At 37.6% G+C, this 16,760-nt stretch overlaps 1 protein-coding gene across 2 annotated transcripts in view; it reads right to left on the bottom strand.

Annotated features, from left to right (window-relative positions):
- Nucleotides 1-16,760, bottom strand: part of ATRNL1 (attractin like 1) — a 489,687-nt gene that overhangs the window by 270,870 nt on the left and 202,057 nt on the right. For both annotated transcript variants that reach the window (XM_034440210.3, XM_087872929.1), the window contains exon 26: nt 215-293. In XM_034440210.3, the coding sequence (XP_034296101.2) occupies nt 215-293 (79 nt within the window). The remainder of the gene's footprint in view (nt 1-214; nt 294-16,760) is intronic.

Here is a 16,760-nt window from a genome sequence, read left to right as displayed (position 1 = left end):
ATTAAAAGGAACAATTCAAATATAGAAATGATATTTTTAAAGTGTGTAGCATATACCAAACTAACTACATTTCCATATGCAAAGAAAATGTGATGTTCTGGCATTTTTAAAAAATTATCCACAGAAAAGAAATTTCACAAGCATGATAGGCAGATTGCATGTTTAGAATTCTCTCTGAGTAAAGGAGAAAAAAAAGTGAAAATAATATTCATACCTCTCTCCGTCGAGAAGCCCAACAGGTTTGCTTGATTTTCCAGACCACAGCAGCCACCAGTAGCAGTGACAAGAAACAACTGCAATTGTAAAATATAAAAAAATAATTTAGAGTTGAGAATGTTTTACATAACATGTAAATTTGACTTCATAGTTTGGAAAAGAGAATGTTAAGAACACCAAACAAAAATATTAAACATATACCAGCTACCCAGTATTACATAACCAGAATTTCCTGAAGTATTTTGATGAATGAAAAAAAACAGAGTATTTGAATTGGTTTATTTGAAGGCTTTCTGCTAATCATGTCACTTATATGCCAGAAGTGAAACTAATACAAATCTAAGTAAAATTACAATAAAATTAAAACAGCAGACTATAATCTTCAATGTGTCTAAATTGTATTATTCTCCTAATAATTCTTTTTTTTTAATCCACAATGTGAGAGATTAAAAATAGGTTAAGAACTAGTGTTGCTAGTGGTGTAAAAAAGAATACCACAACTTACATCAACAACCAGGACCAGAAGTGCATCACTAAGAGTGTTATCTCTTTCAGAAAAGTCTATAGGTCCTACACAATGCTTGACCAGTAGATAAAATTAGCTAGATGGCTAATCTATCTCCTTTCCAGTTAACCACAACTTTCCTGGGTTGTTTTCAGGGGTGGTATTCACTTACCTTCGCTACTGGTTTGCAAATGTGCGCGTGTGCACTTTGCTCGCACGTGCCACCTCCACGCATTCGCAGGACCTTCTGCACATGCGCAGAGCATCAAAAATGGGATATGATGACATCCAGGTGAGTGGGCGGAGCCTCCCGCCATCACCGCTACCAGTTTGCCCGAACCAGATAGAACCGGATGAATACAGGCAGAACAGGAAAAAGGTTTTGCTTAGCTCTAATGTACATGACAGTTTAACAACTCATGAATTAGTCCATAATTGTTAAACTGTCCTGCACATTAGAGCTAAACAAAAACTTTTTTGCTCTGTCTAGAAAAGCTTGACTTTTTTAGGCACAATAGGAAAGAATGCCCAGAGTCCATTTAGCCAGGATCAATATTTGTATCCAAGGAGCCCTGACAAATTCACAGGCTGGGTTGTACAGATTGTCCATTTAGAGAAGGGGAAAATTGTGATTATATTTATTTATTTATTTATTTCATATTTTTATATGCCGCCCTTCTCCAGAAGGACTCAGGGCGGCGAACACAAGTTAAAAACATGTACAACAAAATCCCATTTTAAACCAAATTAACTAATAAATAATAAATAATAAAACCCAGAATCAGAGTCAGCCTATTTGCTTGAACAGCCAAGTCTTCAGGTCCCGACAGAAGGAGCGGAGATCAGGAGCCGTCCGGAGCTCAGTAGGCAACTCATTCCAGAGGGTGGGAGCACCTACAGAGAACGCCCTACCCCTGGGCGCCGCCAGACAACATTGGCTCACCGTCGGAACCCTGAAGAGAGCAGACCTGTGAGCGAACAGGACGGTGAGAGGCAGGCAGGAGAAGGTCCTGCAAATATCCTGGACCTAAGTCATGTAGGGCCTTATAGGTGAGAACCAGCATCTATATTATATCTTTTAGCTTTATATCTATTTCTATGGAAACATCTTTAGTATAGGAAGAAAACAACAAATTAAAATCAGCAATGAAAACATCAACAAAAAACCAAATAGCATTTGCCTCAAGTAGCACACATATCTACAGCCCTCAGAAAATAGGTTCACAATTTCCTGCTTCAATGTCAGGGGGTGGGAGAAAAACACATTTTTAATGCTTTGCACAAAGGCATCAGTAGCTGCCTGAGACTTAAGCATGTAATGCTACTGATTTATTATCCATATTTTGATTTATGGGTTATTCCCTATTTTTAAATGTATGCTCATTTAGATGAAACACTGAGAACAAATCTGTATTACATCAGCCCAATTGTAACACAAGTGTGGCTAGTAAATTTAGGATTCCAACTAATACCTGTTAATTAGCTAAGGGATACTGTTATTTAATATTGTTTTAATTAACTATATACCATATTAGTAATGTTAAAAAGAAGAGGGAATTGAATGAAAAAAATCAATAATCTCTAACTCATACTTTCACTATCATCCACACTCAAGGGGACAACTATCAAACTTTCTCTTTATATTGTCAGTTCTCTGAGTAATGCAGCCAGGAGCAAATTTTCTAACTTTTTATTATCAAGAAGTATCATCCAGCTCAAAGGGAATTCTTTATATTAAACTTTTTTTTCTGTATTTTTCCCTTACATTCCCAAACTATTGCATTCCTTAAGGATTTTAATTTAAACTTAATTAAATTGTATTATTTAGGGCAGATTTCCAAGTTTATGTTATCAAGATGTTGAAAATGATGAGCCCTATTAGATAGGTTAGTGTTATGGTGCTGCAACTTTAAAAACCCATAGTCCTGGAATAGCCATAATCAGGGGTGGGTTCTAAATTTTTTTACTACTGGTTCTGTGGGCGTGGCTTGGTGGGGGGGTAATGTGATTGCGTGGGGGTGGCCAACTTTTTTTTTTACTTTTAAAAGCATTTTTTAAAAGGTTGCAGAAAAAAATGCTTTTAAAAGCCTTTGACAATCCCAGCTGAGCCGCGTGATCATCAGAGACTTTTTTTTTTACTTGTAAAAGCATTTTTTCGGCCGAAGAGGTTGTAGAAAAAATGCTTTTAAAAGTAAAAAAAACAAACAAACACTGATGAGGTGGGCGAGGTAAGTGAGCGGCGACCGGGCAGGGGACCGGTTCGGGGCATGGCCAGCCAATGTTATTACCGGTTCTCCAAACTACTACAAATTTTTACTACCGGTTCTTGCGAAACAGTGCAAAAGGAATAAGGAGGCTTCACATAGGATCATGGAACCATTGCACTCTTTTCCATTCAGATACATTGGCTTTAAACTGGTAAGCCTGCTTATCCACTACTAACTGCATTCTGGCACCTGTGTACCAGGTATCATGTGGTTTAATAACCCATACTTTGTGAATTACTATCTCTTCATTTAGTCAGCATTAAACATATTTACCTTTTGGTAAATAAGCATATTATGAAATTTTTATTTTTAATATCCGTAACAGGGATGCAAATGTGTAGCTCAAAAGTCACATAACATTTAGTTATACAATAGATTTGGAGAGATGGGAAACAATGTGGCAAGTAAATTCATGCATTACGGAAACCTAGTTGGGCTCAGAGAGGGGTGTCCCTCTGACTGAATTGTGCCCACTAGGTTTCCAGGTGCTCCACCAGCCAAGAGCCCAGGGTAGGGGAGGGGGGGCGGTGGTTATTAGGGAGGTCCTTAGTCCGCGGGAGGTCACTGCTCCTAAGATTGACGGATGTGAGGCCCTCCTCATGAGGTGGGGCCAGTATGGTCAGTTGGGCTTGTTGATTGCGTACCTGTCTCCCAGCTGCGTATCAACAGCCCTGCCCGGCTGCTCGATGCCCTCTCGGGGCTGGGGGTGGAGTTTCCCAGACTTATTGTTCTGGGGGACTTCAATCTGCCATCCCTGGGTGTGGCGTCGGGTGTGGCTCAGGAGTTCATGGCTTCCCTGGCAGCTATGGATCTGATTCAGATTATCCAGGGCCCGACTCATGGGGGGGCACACACCCAATCTGGTTTTTGTCTCGGAGCAGTGGCTATATGAGTTCGGTGGGGGATCCCCTACTATTTATCCCCTGTCATGGACCGACCATTATCTCCTTCGGCTAGGCTTCCATTACGCTGCCCCTCCTCGCTGGGACGTGGAACCGACCATCTGGTTCCGCCCCAGGCGCCTGATGGACCCTGAGAGGTTCCAGAAGGAGCTTGGGATGATCCCTCTCTCTCTCTCCCATGCCCCGGTCACGACCCTGGTGGAGGCCTGGGAAGAGGCTGCTACCAGGGCTCTGGACCAGGTTGTTCCTTTGCGGCCTCTGACTCGTCGCAGATTCCAGCCGGCTCCCTGGTCTACCGAGGAGCTCCGGGAGATGAAGCGGCATAGACAAGGCCTAGAGAGCTGTTGGAGAGCAGGCCGTTCCGAATCCGACCGATTTCAATTAAGGTTGGCCACACGGGCCTACCTGGTGGAGCTGGCGGTGGCAAAGCGCCGCTACTTCACCGATGTCATCGCGTCCGCAGAGAATCGCCCTGTTCAGGATGTCCCGCTCCCTCTTCAATCAGAGGGTGAGGGAAGATCCTTTACAGGGACGAGCCGAGGAGTTTGGTCAGCACCTGTCGGACAAAATCGCTCAGATTCGGGACGGCTTGGACTCTGACTGGACAGAGTCAGACTGGGGTGAGACAGCGGGTCCTCTGTTTTGGGAAGAGTTCGATTCTGTTACCCCAGAGGAAGTGGACAGGATCATGGGGAAGCTGAGTGTGACCACTTGTGTGTTGGGCCCGTGTCCCTCCTGGCTGGTTTATTCGGCCCGGGAGGTGACACAAGGCTGGATCCAGGCGGTGATAGTGGCTTCTTTGAGGGAGGGAAACTTCCCGACCGCCTTGAAGGAGGCAGTGGTGAGGCCCCTCCTCAAGAAGCCGACCTTGGACCCAGCTGTATTAAATCATTTTCGTCCAGTCTCCAACCTTCGCTTTTTAGCGAAGGTTGTTGAGAATGTGGTTGCACGTCAGCTCCCGCTGGTCCCGGATGAAGCGAATTACCTCGACCCGTACCAATCGGGTTTCAGGCCCGGGTACAGCACAAAGATGGCATTGGTCGCACTGGTGGATGATCTCTGGAGGGCCCGGGACAGAGATCATTCCTCTGTTCTGGTCCTTCTGGATCTTTCGGTGGCATTTGATACCGTCGACCATGGTATCTTGCTGTGTCGCCTCGAGAGGCTGGGAGTGGGAGGCACTGTTTTAGGGTGGTTCTCCTCCTACCTCTCAGGTCGAACACAAGCGGTGTTGGTGGGGGGTCAGAGATCGACCTTGAGGCCCCTCACCTGTGGGGTGCCTCAGGGGTCGGTTCTCTCACCTCTCCTGTTCAACATCTATATGAAACCGCTAGGGGAGATCATCCATGGTTTTGGGGTGAGGTATCATCAGTACGCTGATGATACTCAGCTTTATATTTCCACCCTGAACCAACCCAGTGATGCCCTCGATGTGATGGCCTGGTGCCCGGAAGCGGTACGGGTCTGGATGGGTAGAAACAAATTGCAACTCAACCCGGCCAAGACCAAGTGGCTGTGGGTACCGGCATCTCGGTTCAGGGGAGAGGTGCCATCGCTGACTATAGGGGGTGAAGTTTTGCGTAACTTGGGCATCCTTCTGGATTCATGGTTGAACTTAGAAGACCAGATAACGACCGTGACCAGGGGGGCATTCATCCAGATACGTCTGGTGCGCCAGTTGCATCCCTACTTGGACCGGGATGCCCTACGCACAGTTACTCATGCGCTGGTCACCTCACGGATTGACTACTGCAACGCTCTCTACATGGGGCTGCCCTTGAGGACCACTCGGAGGCTTCAGCTGGTGCAAAATGCAGCCGCGCAGGCTGTGATGGGAGAATCCCGATACTCCCATGTTACACCTCTCCTGCGCGGTTTGCATTGGCTACCGGTTGCCCTCCAGGTGAGATTCAAGGTGCTGGTGTTGACCTATAAAGCCCTACATGGCTTAGGACCAGGTTATTTGGCGGACCACCTACATCCAGCAACAACATCCCATCGCCCTGTTCGCGCCCATAGAGAGGGCCTACTCAGGGTGCCGTCATCTAGGCAGTGGCGGCTGGCGGTCCCAGGGGTAGAGCCTTCTCGGTTGGGGCGCTCACCCTCTGGAATCAACTCCCCTTGGAGCTCCGACTAGCGCCTGACCTTCGCACCTTCCGCCGAGAATTAAAAACTGGGCTTTTCAAATCCCTTGACCTGGTCTGATGACGGGGTTTTAAGGGTTTTAATGGGTTAATTTTAAATTTTTAGATTTTAGTCTTTATTTTTATTGTGGCTTGTGTTTTATTGTTGTGAGCCGCTCTGAGTCCATTGTGAGATAGGGCGGCATATAAGCCAAATAAATAAATAAATAAATAAATAAATAAATAAATAAATAAATAAATAAATAAATAAATAAATAAATAAATAAATAAATAAATAAATAAATAAATAAATTCAAAACTAACATTATCCACAGCATACAAGGAAAATCAGCTGAAGATGTTTTATAGATGGCATCTTCCACTGACAAGACTTGCAAAGATGTTCCCAAATAATACCTCAATATGTTGGAAGTGTAAGAAAACTCATGGAACATATTACCATCTATGGTGGACATGCCTGGCGGCAAAAAATTTTGGGCAAATATAAAGAAATGGCTAGAAAAAATAATAGACCAACCAATTGAAAGAAAGTTGGAAACATTCTTATTAGGAATATTCACAAGAACAGACACCAAAGAAATAAAATATCTGATATAACAGCCGCACGAATAACATATGCACAAAATTGGAAACAGGAAAAGACATCAACAGATGAAGAAGAGATAGAAAAAGTTTTAGAATGTGGCAAGATGGACAAATTAACAAAAGAAATTAAAGAAAAAGAAGAGACAGATTATTACATAATTTGGAACAAATGGCATGAATGGCTTGAGACTAGAAATAAAGAACAATAAATACAGGGGAGAATCTAAAATGTAAAATATATATATAACAAATATATAGAAATGTATAAAATTAAGGCTATTAGTGTTAGAAAATACAATGTAACCAAAGAAAAAGGGATAATGAAGAAAATTAAACACTAAGAAACATTGGTTAAAGAGAGGATATATTTATATGTTGTATGTTATGTGATTGTCATATTGTGTTATAATAAAATAATATTAAAAAAAAGTCACATAACATTTTTCATGATCTTTTTTCATGACCTTTTTGAGAAATCCATTGCATCCTTTAAAAATCCATTCTATTATTTAAAATACCATTTCCCCCAAAGGGCTTTTAGACTTATCATTTTCAGACTACAGCTTTCAATGTAGTCTCAATATAATTTTCAATAGCTTTCAATGACCCTTTTTGAAATAAATATAAAACAGTTTGACTTTCTGACCAGATACGATGCTGCAACTTCAAATTTGTTTTTCATATTCCTGATATGCAACAATTTATAAAGTTAAACGATCATAAGCAATGCCAGTGGGAATATTAGTATCATGATTATGATGAAGAGTTTGATGTATTGTGGTAAATGAAGAATAAGAAAATGTATATGTGGAATGCAAGCCAGATCACGTACTTTAATGAAGTAATATTTTATTTGCAAGCTATATATCTGAAGATGTTTATAGTCTAACTTCCATTGAAGTAAGTGATGAAATACCAATTGATTAAAGAGACGGAGTACATAGTGTGTTTCTCAGCATGAGAAATATCCAGAATAGGATATTTATGCTTCAATGTACAAAACAACAACAAACCATCTGGCTATCCTAATTATAAACATATTAACTTTTTTAAAACAATTTTCATTTCCATATAAAATGGGACAATGCTCAAATACAGGCCTCTTTTCTTTTTTTGTCCTCCCCCTCCCCCAATATATATTCAAAGCATTCCCTAGTGTACTGCATGGCAGCAAATTTTGTTCAGCTATGCTAATAGGGACAACCAAGATATATGGTAGAACCCCTTCTATTATTACTATGTTGGCAGATAACTGAGGTTTAAGATTATTGCTCAAGGTTATAATGAATTATATCTTCTATAAATTACTTGCCCATTGTAACTGAATTAATGTAGCTATTTTAAATATTACTTTATACTAGTAGACAGCTTGAATGTAAAACGTATCTCTGGATCTTCTCCAGGCTTTAAAGGCTTGGCACAGTTGCTTCAAGGCTACTGTCTTCTACCTATGCACTTCCACCAGGATAGCATAAAAATATATTCATAGAAACAAAAGGTTTTCATAGTTTTGCTTTGTATATTCCAAGTCACAGGAATGTATTTCAGGAAAACATTATTATGAATTTGTAAAGATCAGATAAGACAAAATACTAAACAAAATCCAAATGTCTTGTAGGGAGTTATATCTTTTATTTATAAATGGTTAATTCTAGAGAAAAATTAATATTAATTTTGTAACAATATGTAAGGTAGACTTCCAACTATGCTCCCATTACTATTTGTCTTTATCTCTATATAGATTTTGTTGTAGCCACCGGGTTAGAAATACTAGTAACAGATTTTCAATCAAACTGAGTGTCATACACATCAGTAATGTCCATTGGAATTGTCAAGTGCAAGAAATCAGGACTCCAGGCAGTTCAAATGAATATACAGTGGGGCAAAAAAGTATTTAGTCAGCCACCAATTGTGCAAGTTCTCCCACTTAAAAAGATGAGAGAGGCCTGTAATTGACATCATAGGTAGATCTCAACTATGAGAGACAAAATGAGAAAACAAATCCAGACAATCACATTGTCTGATTTGGAAAGCATTTATTTGCAAATTATGGTGGAAAATAAGTATTTGGTCAATATCAAAAGTTCATCTCAATACTTCGTTATATATCCTTTGTTGGCAATGACAGAGGTCAAACGTTTTCTGTAAATCTTTACAAGGTTGGCACACACTGTTGCTGGTATGTTGGCCCATTCTTCCATGTAGAGCTCCTCTAGAGTAGTGATGTTTTGGAGCTGTCACGGACTTTCAACTCCCTCCAAAGGTTTTCTATGGGGTTGAGATCTGGAGACTGGCTAGGCCACTCCAGGACCTTGAAATGCTTCTTACAAAGCCATTCCTTCGTTGCCCAGGCGGTGTGTTTGGGATCATTGTCATGCTGAAAGACCCAGCCACATTTCATCTTCAATGCCCTTGCTGATGGAAGGAAGTTTGCACTCAAAATCTCACGATATATGGCCCCATTCATTCTTTCCTGTACACGGATCAGTCGTCCTGGTCCCTTTGCAGAGAGACAGTCCCAAAGCATGATGTTGCCACCCCCATGCTTCACAGTAGGTATGGTGTTCTTTGGATGCAACTCAGCATTCTTTCTCCTCCAAACACGACGAGTTGTGTTTCTACCAAACAGTTCTACTTTGGTTTCATCTGACCATATGACATTCTCCCAATCCTCTTCTGTATAATCCAAATGCTCTCCAGCAAACTTCAGACGGCCCGGACATGTACTGGCTTAAGCAGGGGGACACGTCTGGCACTGCAGGTAGTGCAGTGTGTTACTGATGGTAGCCTTTGTTACGTTGGTCCCAGCTCTCTGCAGGTCATTCACTAGGTCCCCCCATGTGGTTTTGGGATTTTTGCTCACTGTTCTTGTGATCATTTTGACTCCATGGAGTGAGATCTTGCGTGGAGTCCCAGATCGAGGGAGATTATCAGTGGTCTTGTATGTTTTCCATTTTCTAATTATTGCTCCCACAGTTGATTTCTTCACACCAAGCTGCTTGCCTATTGCAGATTCAGTCTTCCCAGGCTGGTGCAGGTCTACAATTTTGTTTCTGGTGTCCTTCGACAGCTCTTTGGTCTTCACCATAGTGGAGTTTGGAGTGTGACTGTTTGAGGTTGTGGACAGGTGTCTTTTATACTGATAACAAGTTCAAATAGGTGCCATTAATACAGGTAATGAGTGGAGGACAGAGGAGACTCTTAAAGAAGAAGTTACAGGTCTGTGAGAGCCACCAAACACTTATTTTCCACCATAATTTGCAAATAAATTCTTTCCAAATCAGACAATGTGATTGTCTGGATTTTCTCATTTTGTCTCTCATAGTTGAGGTCTACCTATGATGTCAATTACAGGCGTCTCTCATCTTTTTAAGTGGGAGAACTTGCACAATTGGTGGCTGACTAAATACTTTTTTGCCCCACTGTAGGTTTATTATATGCTAATGCTCTCTTCAAGAATCTGAACTGCTAACAGTCAAAGGAAATTAGTGGTAGATAAAACTGTATTCAAAGTGGACTGGAATGGACTCAAGATTGATGATGTAATCAATCATCAGCCTAGTAATCTCCTACATTTAGTTCTCTTAGTGTTTATATTTGGTCTTCAAAAGAAATTATGTAATACTGAATGCAAATATGAGTTTTGATTACAATTGACATCAATCTGATTAAAATACATGCAATGTCTTTGTAAACAATTTTGTGTAATAATAAATGGATTCATTTGACAGTAGTATTTAACAAATGTAATACATAAATAGAATACTTAGAAAATAAAGAGCACTATATAAATAATTATATATTGTATGCTGGTTCATCCTTGCTATAAAGACCAGCCAAATTTTAAACTTTACATTTGCAAAGACATGCTAAGTGACTTGAAATGATGCTTGGTTGATTTTATTCATTTTATGCTTTTATTATCTATAACTGAATCACAATTAGTAATAAATTGCATTATGTCATGGTTCATATATAAAATACTCAAAAGCAAATTCCCAAGCATCAAATATCTATTGCTGGCAGAGAAAATATGCTGTTACCATGATAGCAAAGAAATTAATTTATGATTAATTTTTAAGGACCTATTTCTGATTAGCATAGAGCTGTTGCTAACTAAAAGCAGCTGGGCAATACCTCCCTTTTCTATTTAACACAAACAAAATATATTATACCTTCACTCCAAATATCCAGATGACCACTATGGGTCAACAAAAAAAGTAAAGAAAACTTTAACTCTATGCTGCACATATAATTGTCTGTATTTTCCCAGCCAAGATATGATAGACCTAGGTAGTACTCATTTTAGAGCACAAAAATGATGTTCAAATCATAAGTAGTATGCCTCTATTTTGTTTTTAAAAGCATGAAACCACTTGAAATCTGGAAAATGTGGTACTTCTCAAATAGCTTCTTGTGTGCTGCGTGACTTTTGAATATCTTTGGATTGCTTAAAATTGCTTAAAGTGTCACTTTAAATTGATATTTCTCTTTGATATTTGCAAGATTGCTATTCAAAGCATCATTTTGAAAACATGCACAAATGACTGTTAGAAATGTTTGTACCTCATGAATATTTGATTAAAAATAATAAAATGCCTGTACAGTTTTTTTAAAAAAAATCAGACAGAGAGAAAATAACTTCATAAACAGAACTGGCCACTTTACACTTACAATCATCAGTTGCCATGAAGTTTGAAAACTACAGTGAAATGCTCATCTCACACATCAAATATGGAGACTAATTTGAAACTTGCTGATTTGGCTCAATATAGTTTCTGCCTACTGATAAAATATTGACATAGAACCATTTTTAATTTTTAACAGCTTTAGAAATAACATTTGTTGCATAGTAATCAGCATCCATTCATTATTTAAGCTACTTGATTTCCAAGGATGGGCTTTTTTATATTATATTGCCATTTTCCAAACAAATGAATCATATTAATATGTTATCTACAGTATAGTTAAACTCCCCACCAACACTCGTCTAAATGACAGTTTCTGCTGCAATTAATTTTAAGAGTACCAGATCTGAACTACAAAATTTGCACAACTGCTAAATTAATGAAAAGAGAAGTAGCTTCAGTTCAATGATTGTCCAAATTTTTGTACCCAGATATTGTAGTTCTAGACAATTTATCAGGTTTAGACTGAATGTTGACTGACGCAATAAACATGAACATTCCTAGAATATCTCTGACACAGGATATGCCTAATTTCATATTGGATCCAATATGAAAAGATTGTGATCTGGCTGATAAGTCATATAACAACAAAATTAATTCTAGTTTTTAATTTTCTTTATTTTTCATTCTTTTCTTTGTGGTGTGGGTTACTTATTAGGATGATGTAGTCAGATGAATTCCAGAATACTCATGGAGTTTCTCGTTAGAGATATATATTGATTTGTTTATTGCTGGATCTAGGATTGGATTTAGTTGGAAATCCATACAAGCAGGCAAACCTGCAAAACCTGCCTACTCAGCATGATCATTGCAGAACCTACTGTAATTCCCTAAAAAGAAAAAAACTCTAGTTGCATATGGAGGCAGAAGTTTGCTATTTTAAGACTTTCCTTAGTACATGCTGCATCTAAAAATAAGGAAGGAAGTGTTACAAAATTAAGCCCTGGAAGAACTCTACAACTTCTTCATGTTTGTTCCAAAAAATTTTATCTGTTAACCCAATAAAAAGGGGTGTCAAACTCACGTCATCATGGCGGTGTCACGTGATGTATTGGGACTAAACCGGGCATGGGCATGGCCAGCATGTGACGCATCAGGCCCATGGGCCAGGAGTTTGACAGCCCTGCAATAGAAGCTTGCTTTCTATTTTCTATCAACTAGCCCATTCAATCTAGTAAATTAGTACATAATGATTGCTTCTATTCATTCTTCTAATATGAAGTGTCAAAATGTTTATCTAACACTAAGCTGCTGCCTGGCAAAATCCACTCACCCCATTCTGAACTGTTTGCTACTTTCTCACAGATCTCCTTAGAAAGTGACTGTGACTGTGGTATACAGTAGAACCTCTGGTCACAAAGGCTTCTGACTATGACCAAATCGGGTTCCGGCCAAAAAATTCACCATTTTTTTTCACAGCCGATTTCCCCTTCTGCACCAGTGTTCTTTTTGTTTTTGTAAGCACCAAATTTCCAAAATTAGGCTCGGGTCACGACTAAAGTTGTGACCAAAGTTATGGAACAAATTATGGTCATGACCAGAAGTTCTACTGTATGTCAGCAATCTCATTCTGGAACTGCATCTACATTTTCAGAACTAGAGTAGTCCATTTGCTATTTGTACTTTCCCATATTATACATCCAGAAACTCCACTTATGCCATTTTTATAGCATTTTAACTCCTATGAAAACTATTCCATTTAGATAATGAACATTTTAGTGGTGGTGCCTAAACTTAACTGAGGGAAAAGCTAAATATTTATGGACTGAGATATTTCTGCATTACATAGTTTAAACACTTTGTGCAGCGTTTTGAACATGAAGAACTTGTTTTTTTTCCTAGAGAAAACAACCAACTTAACTTGTAATATACTAGGTTTAAACTTAGTGAATTTTCCTACTAGCAATTACGCTAAAATAAAAAGGCACTGAGATACTGTGGGATTGTGAAAAAGGAACATCCAGTTACTCTCCTTCCTTTTTACCCTTGCTTTTAGTACCCTTTCTTTTATTAATGTTTATTTACTAAGGTTAGTCAAGGACTTTAAAATGGCACTGCTTCAGTGCCCTCCATTTCAAATTCTATTCTTAAACTGCATTGCATACCATGTTGTCTGAAGCCAGTAGCTCCTAATCATTCTTCACCCTGTTGTCAGTACTTTATCACCCTTGCTCTACCTGACAACAAAGGCTACTGCGCAGCTGAGAATTTTCAGGCCCATGAAAATTGCCCACTGTGCATGATTAATTGGTAGCTCTGTACTCTAAGAAGCCATATAGCCATGGCTAACCCAATGCCTCCCCTTTTTGCAACTCCCTTGTTACTTTCACATATTAGATACAAAAGTTAACTGTATCTGCAAAACAAAACAGGGTTTTTAATGTTTAATTCAAATATGCAGATCTCATTTTATATTCCAACCCTGACATTAACTTCTTGTGCAAAATTCATAATGAATGTGAGTGTATATTTATATTTAAAATCAAGTAATTACTAGTGTCAACATCATTTTTACTTGGAGACACATTCAGCGAATATAATGAAGTACTGCACCTTGTAGAAAGTGAATAATCAAACATGTTATTTTCTTTATCAATAATTACTGCATGTTTATGGACCAATTTGCAAATAATAAACGAAATCCCCTGGTACGCTTTTTCAGCTTCGTTTAAAAGTCTAAGATACGGGCATTGTAAAGCTTGATATCACTTGCAATTGAGCACTTACAGCTTCAAATTTATATTATTCAACAGTATATATAGAATAGAAATAAACTAATCTGTCAATTCATTTTTCTATTTCTATTCAGGCATTATTTTTATTTATTTAGAAAATTTATATAGCTGTCTACTCACTCACAGCAACTTTGTTCTATTCTATATTGAATCTATTTCAATGTTTAAGAAAATTAGCATATTTGTCTAATATATGCATTTTTATATACATGGTTTGATATCTTACTATGTATTTTTAGGGCTACAAACTGCAAAAAAAAATTTAAGTATGGATAAAATTGCAAATGCAACACTGTATTTCACTAATCAGTTGGGAAGCATATATTACATAAACTTCCATTAAAAAACCTACGGAATGCTAGAAAGTTCAATGATATAATATTCAAGATTATATAATTCAAGAAATAAAAAAAATCTATTGGATATCTAGCCATAAAATATGTGAGATAAATAAAATTATAAAACTTATAAAATTATAGCTGTTATTCTACATTTTATTATACTCATTAGATATATTACATTAATATGGTACATTTTTATTTTTCAATTTTTGGAAAACAATTGGAAAATCATATATCAGTCAAGACATTTATGTTTATTTTTATATTTCCACATCATTATTCAAGTTTTGTTGTCCCTTATCCTATTTTGATCAATGAAAATCTAAATTAGATTTAATGTTTCTATATTAGGGTGAATAATACTTCTTAAAAGTTAGAGTTAATTAGCACTTGCAGTCACATTTTATATTCACTGCATATGAAATAACAAATTGTGACCAATTAAAGTTTTATTCTGTTTCTTCCCCCCAACATCTTAGCAGAAGGTCAGTATGCCACCACATCAGATCTCAGTTAAGAGGGTTGTTTTGGGGTGTTGAGGTGTTACTCATTTTTGCTTTTATTTTTTATTACTGACATTGTTCTGTTTTAAACTAGAATTGTAACCAAAATAAACATGATATATTCTAAAGAAAATTGTTATTATGCAATGATTAGAAATATTTAAATGCTGATACATAGTTTTAATACTCAGATGAAATTCTCAAGTAATATAATTCATATTCATTACAAACTCGGGAACAGAATTTTCATTAAAGACATATATCTATCGTTTATTTCTATGAATAGCACCATTAACTTTTATCACCTGGAATTTTATTTTATATTAAGATTGCTTTAATATAATATGAAAGTGTGTTTGCAGTTGACAAGAACAATCAACCACTATTCAAATATAGAACTTATTCCAACTATAAGAAACTTTATATAGGAAATAGAATTCTTTAATGTATGCAGGGCAGGGGAGGAGCAAAAAGGGTTTGGCAAAAGAGGAGAGGACAGGACAGGACAGGACAAGACAGGACCCCAAATCTGATTTACACAAATTAAATATCACTATGTTGGCCAGTTAGATATAACTAATTCTCATTATAGAAACACAACATTTCTGGATTCCTAACAACCAGTTTAACACCCAAGTAAGATGTGTGGAGTTATCTATAGTGTCCCCAATTTATTGCTTTCAAAAAGAATAAAGAGTAGCATTTGTTTCTAGGCTAGTAGGTATCCTTCTTGAGAAAGATAATTACAGTTGAAAGACAGAAGCACTTGGAGCTTTGGCCTTGGGGACATAGACCCAGTAGAATATTTTTGTAATAACTTTAATACATGGTTGGTTGGTTTGTTATTTCTATGGCTCCCAATTTGCAAAATCTGGCTTTGGGCAACATATCCAAAAGTCAAGAATGACCTAACTCATAGTTCTTTCCTTGTCTCCCAGCAATATCTGTGTTTTACAAATATTAAAACATTTAAAAGCAAAGAACAGTACACAACAAACAGCAAAAGATAAAAGAACAATAATTGCAAAGAAAACAAATCTGAAAAGGAGCAGAAAGGAAGAAAGAGATATCAACTATCCATTCTAAAGGCCAGGGCAAACAGTCAAGTCTTGAAGCCCTTTGAAATTAGGAATGTTTTTAACCATTTAATTTTAAAACTATATTTTTTCACTAGCAAGAGTCATTTTATTCCTTCAGGGGTAATATAACATACTGGACACCTTGTACACATCACCAAGAATAAAAGTATGCTAAAATATCACACTGATACTATAAACATTCACAGTGAATTGAATAGAATTGTTGGCTCATTTAATAAGGAAATAATGAAAAACATTCCATCTTTGCTTACTATTTTATTATTTTGCTCTACTGCTGACTATCAATGTCTCTCTGTAACTTAGAATGAAATTTAGTATCTCGCTGTAATTTAGAATAAAATTTAATGACAAAATTTAAAAAAAATTAAAATTGACAATAAAGATATGTTTTAAAAGAAAGAATATGGTAACAAATTCCAAAGAATTTGCCTATGGAGTTCTACACAATAGAGTTAAATCCAAGTCACTGTAAGACAAACAATGTATTAGTAGCCTACGCAAAAGCCATACAGAACTTTAAAGGTACTAGTGGAGACCTATTCCATAAATTCAACTAGGTCCTGACTCTGCATAAATTATTATAATTATTATAATTACAATGCAAAATTCATTTTCAATTTGGACATTTGATCCAAGTTACTTTAACAGTTCAAATCAATTGATAAGAACTTCAGAGAGGATTATGGTGCTGGTTCTAGTAATATCTCGTAAAGCCCCATATGGCTTGGTACCTAAGTAGTTCTAGAATCAAGTAATCTAACAGATATCATCTCG

Source organism: Pantherophis guttatus, chromosome 6, assembly GCF_059756535.1.
Source record: "Pantherophis guttatus breed Tessera chromosome 6, ASM5975653v1, whole genome shotgun sequence".
Taxonomy (NCBI): Eukaryota; Metazoa; Chordata; class Lepidosauria; order Squamata; family Colubridae; genus Pantherophis; species Pantherophis guttatus.
Note: the sequence above shows the minus strand (reverse complement) of the source record. Positions and strands in the feature narration are given on the sequence as shown.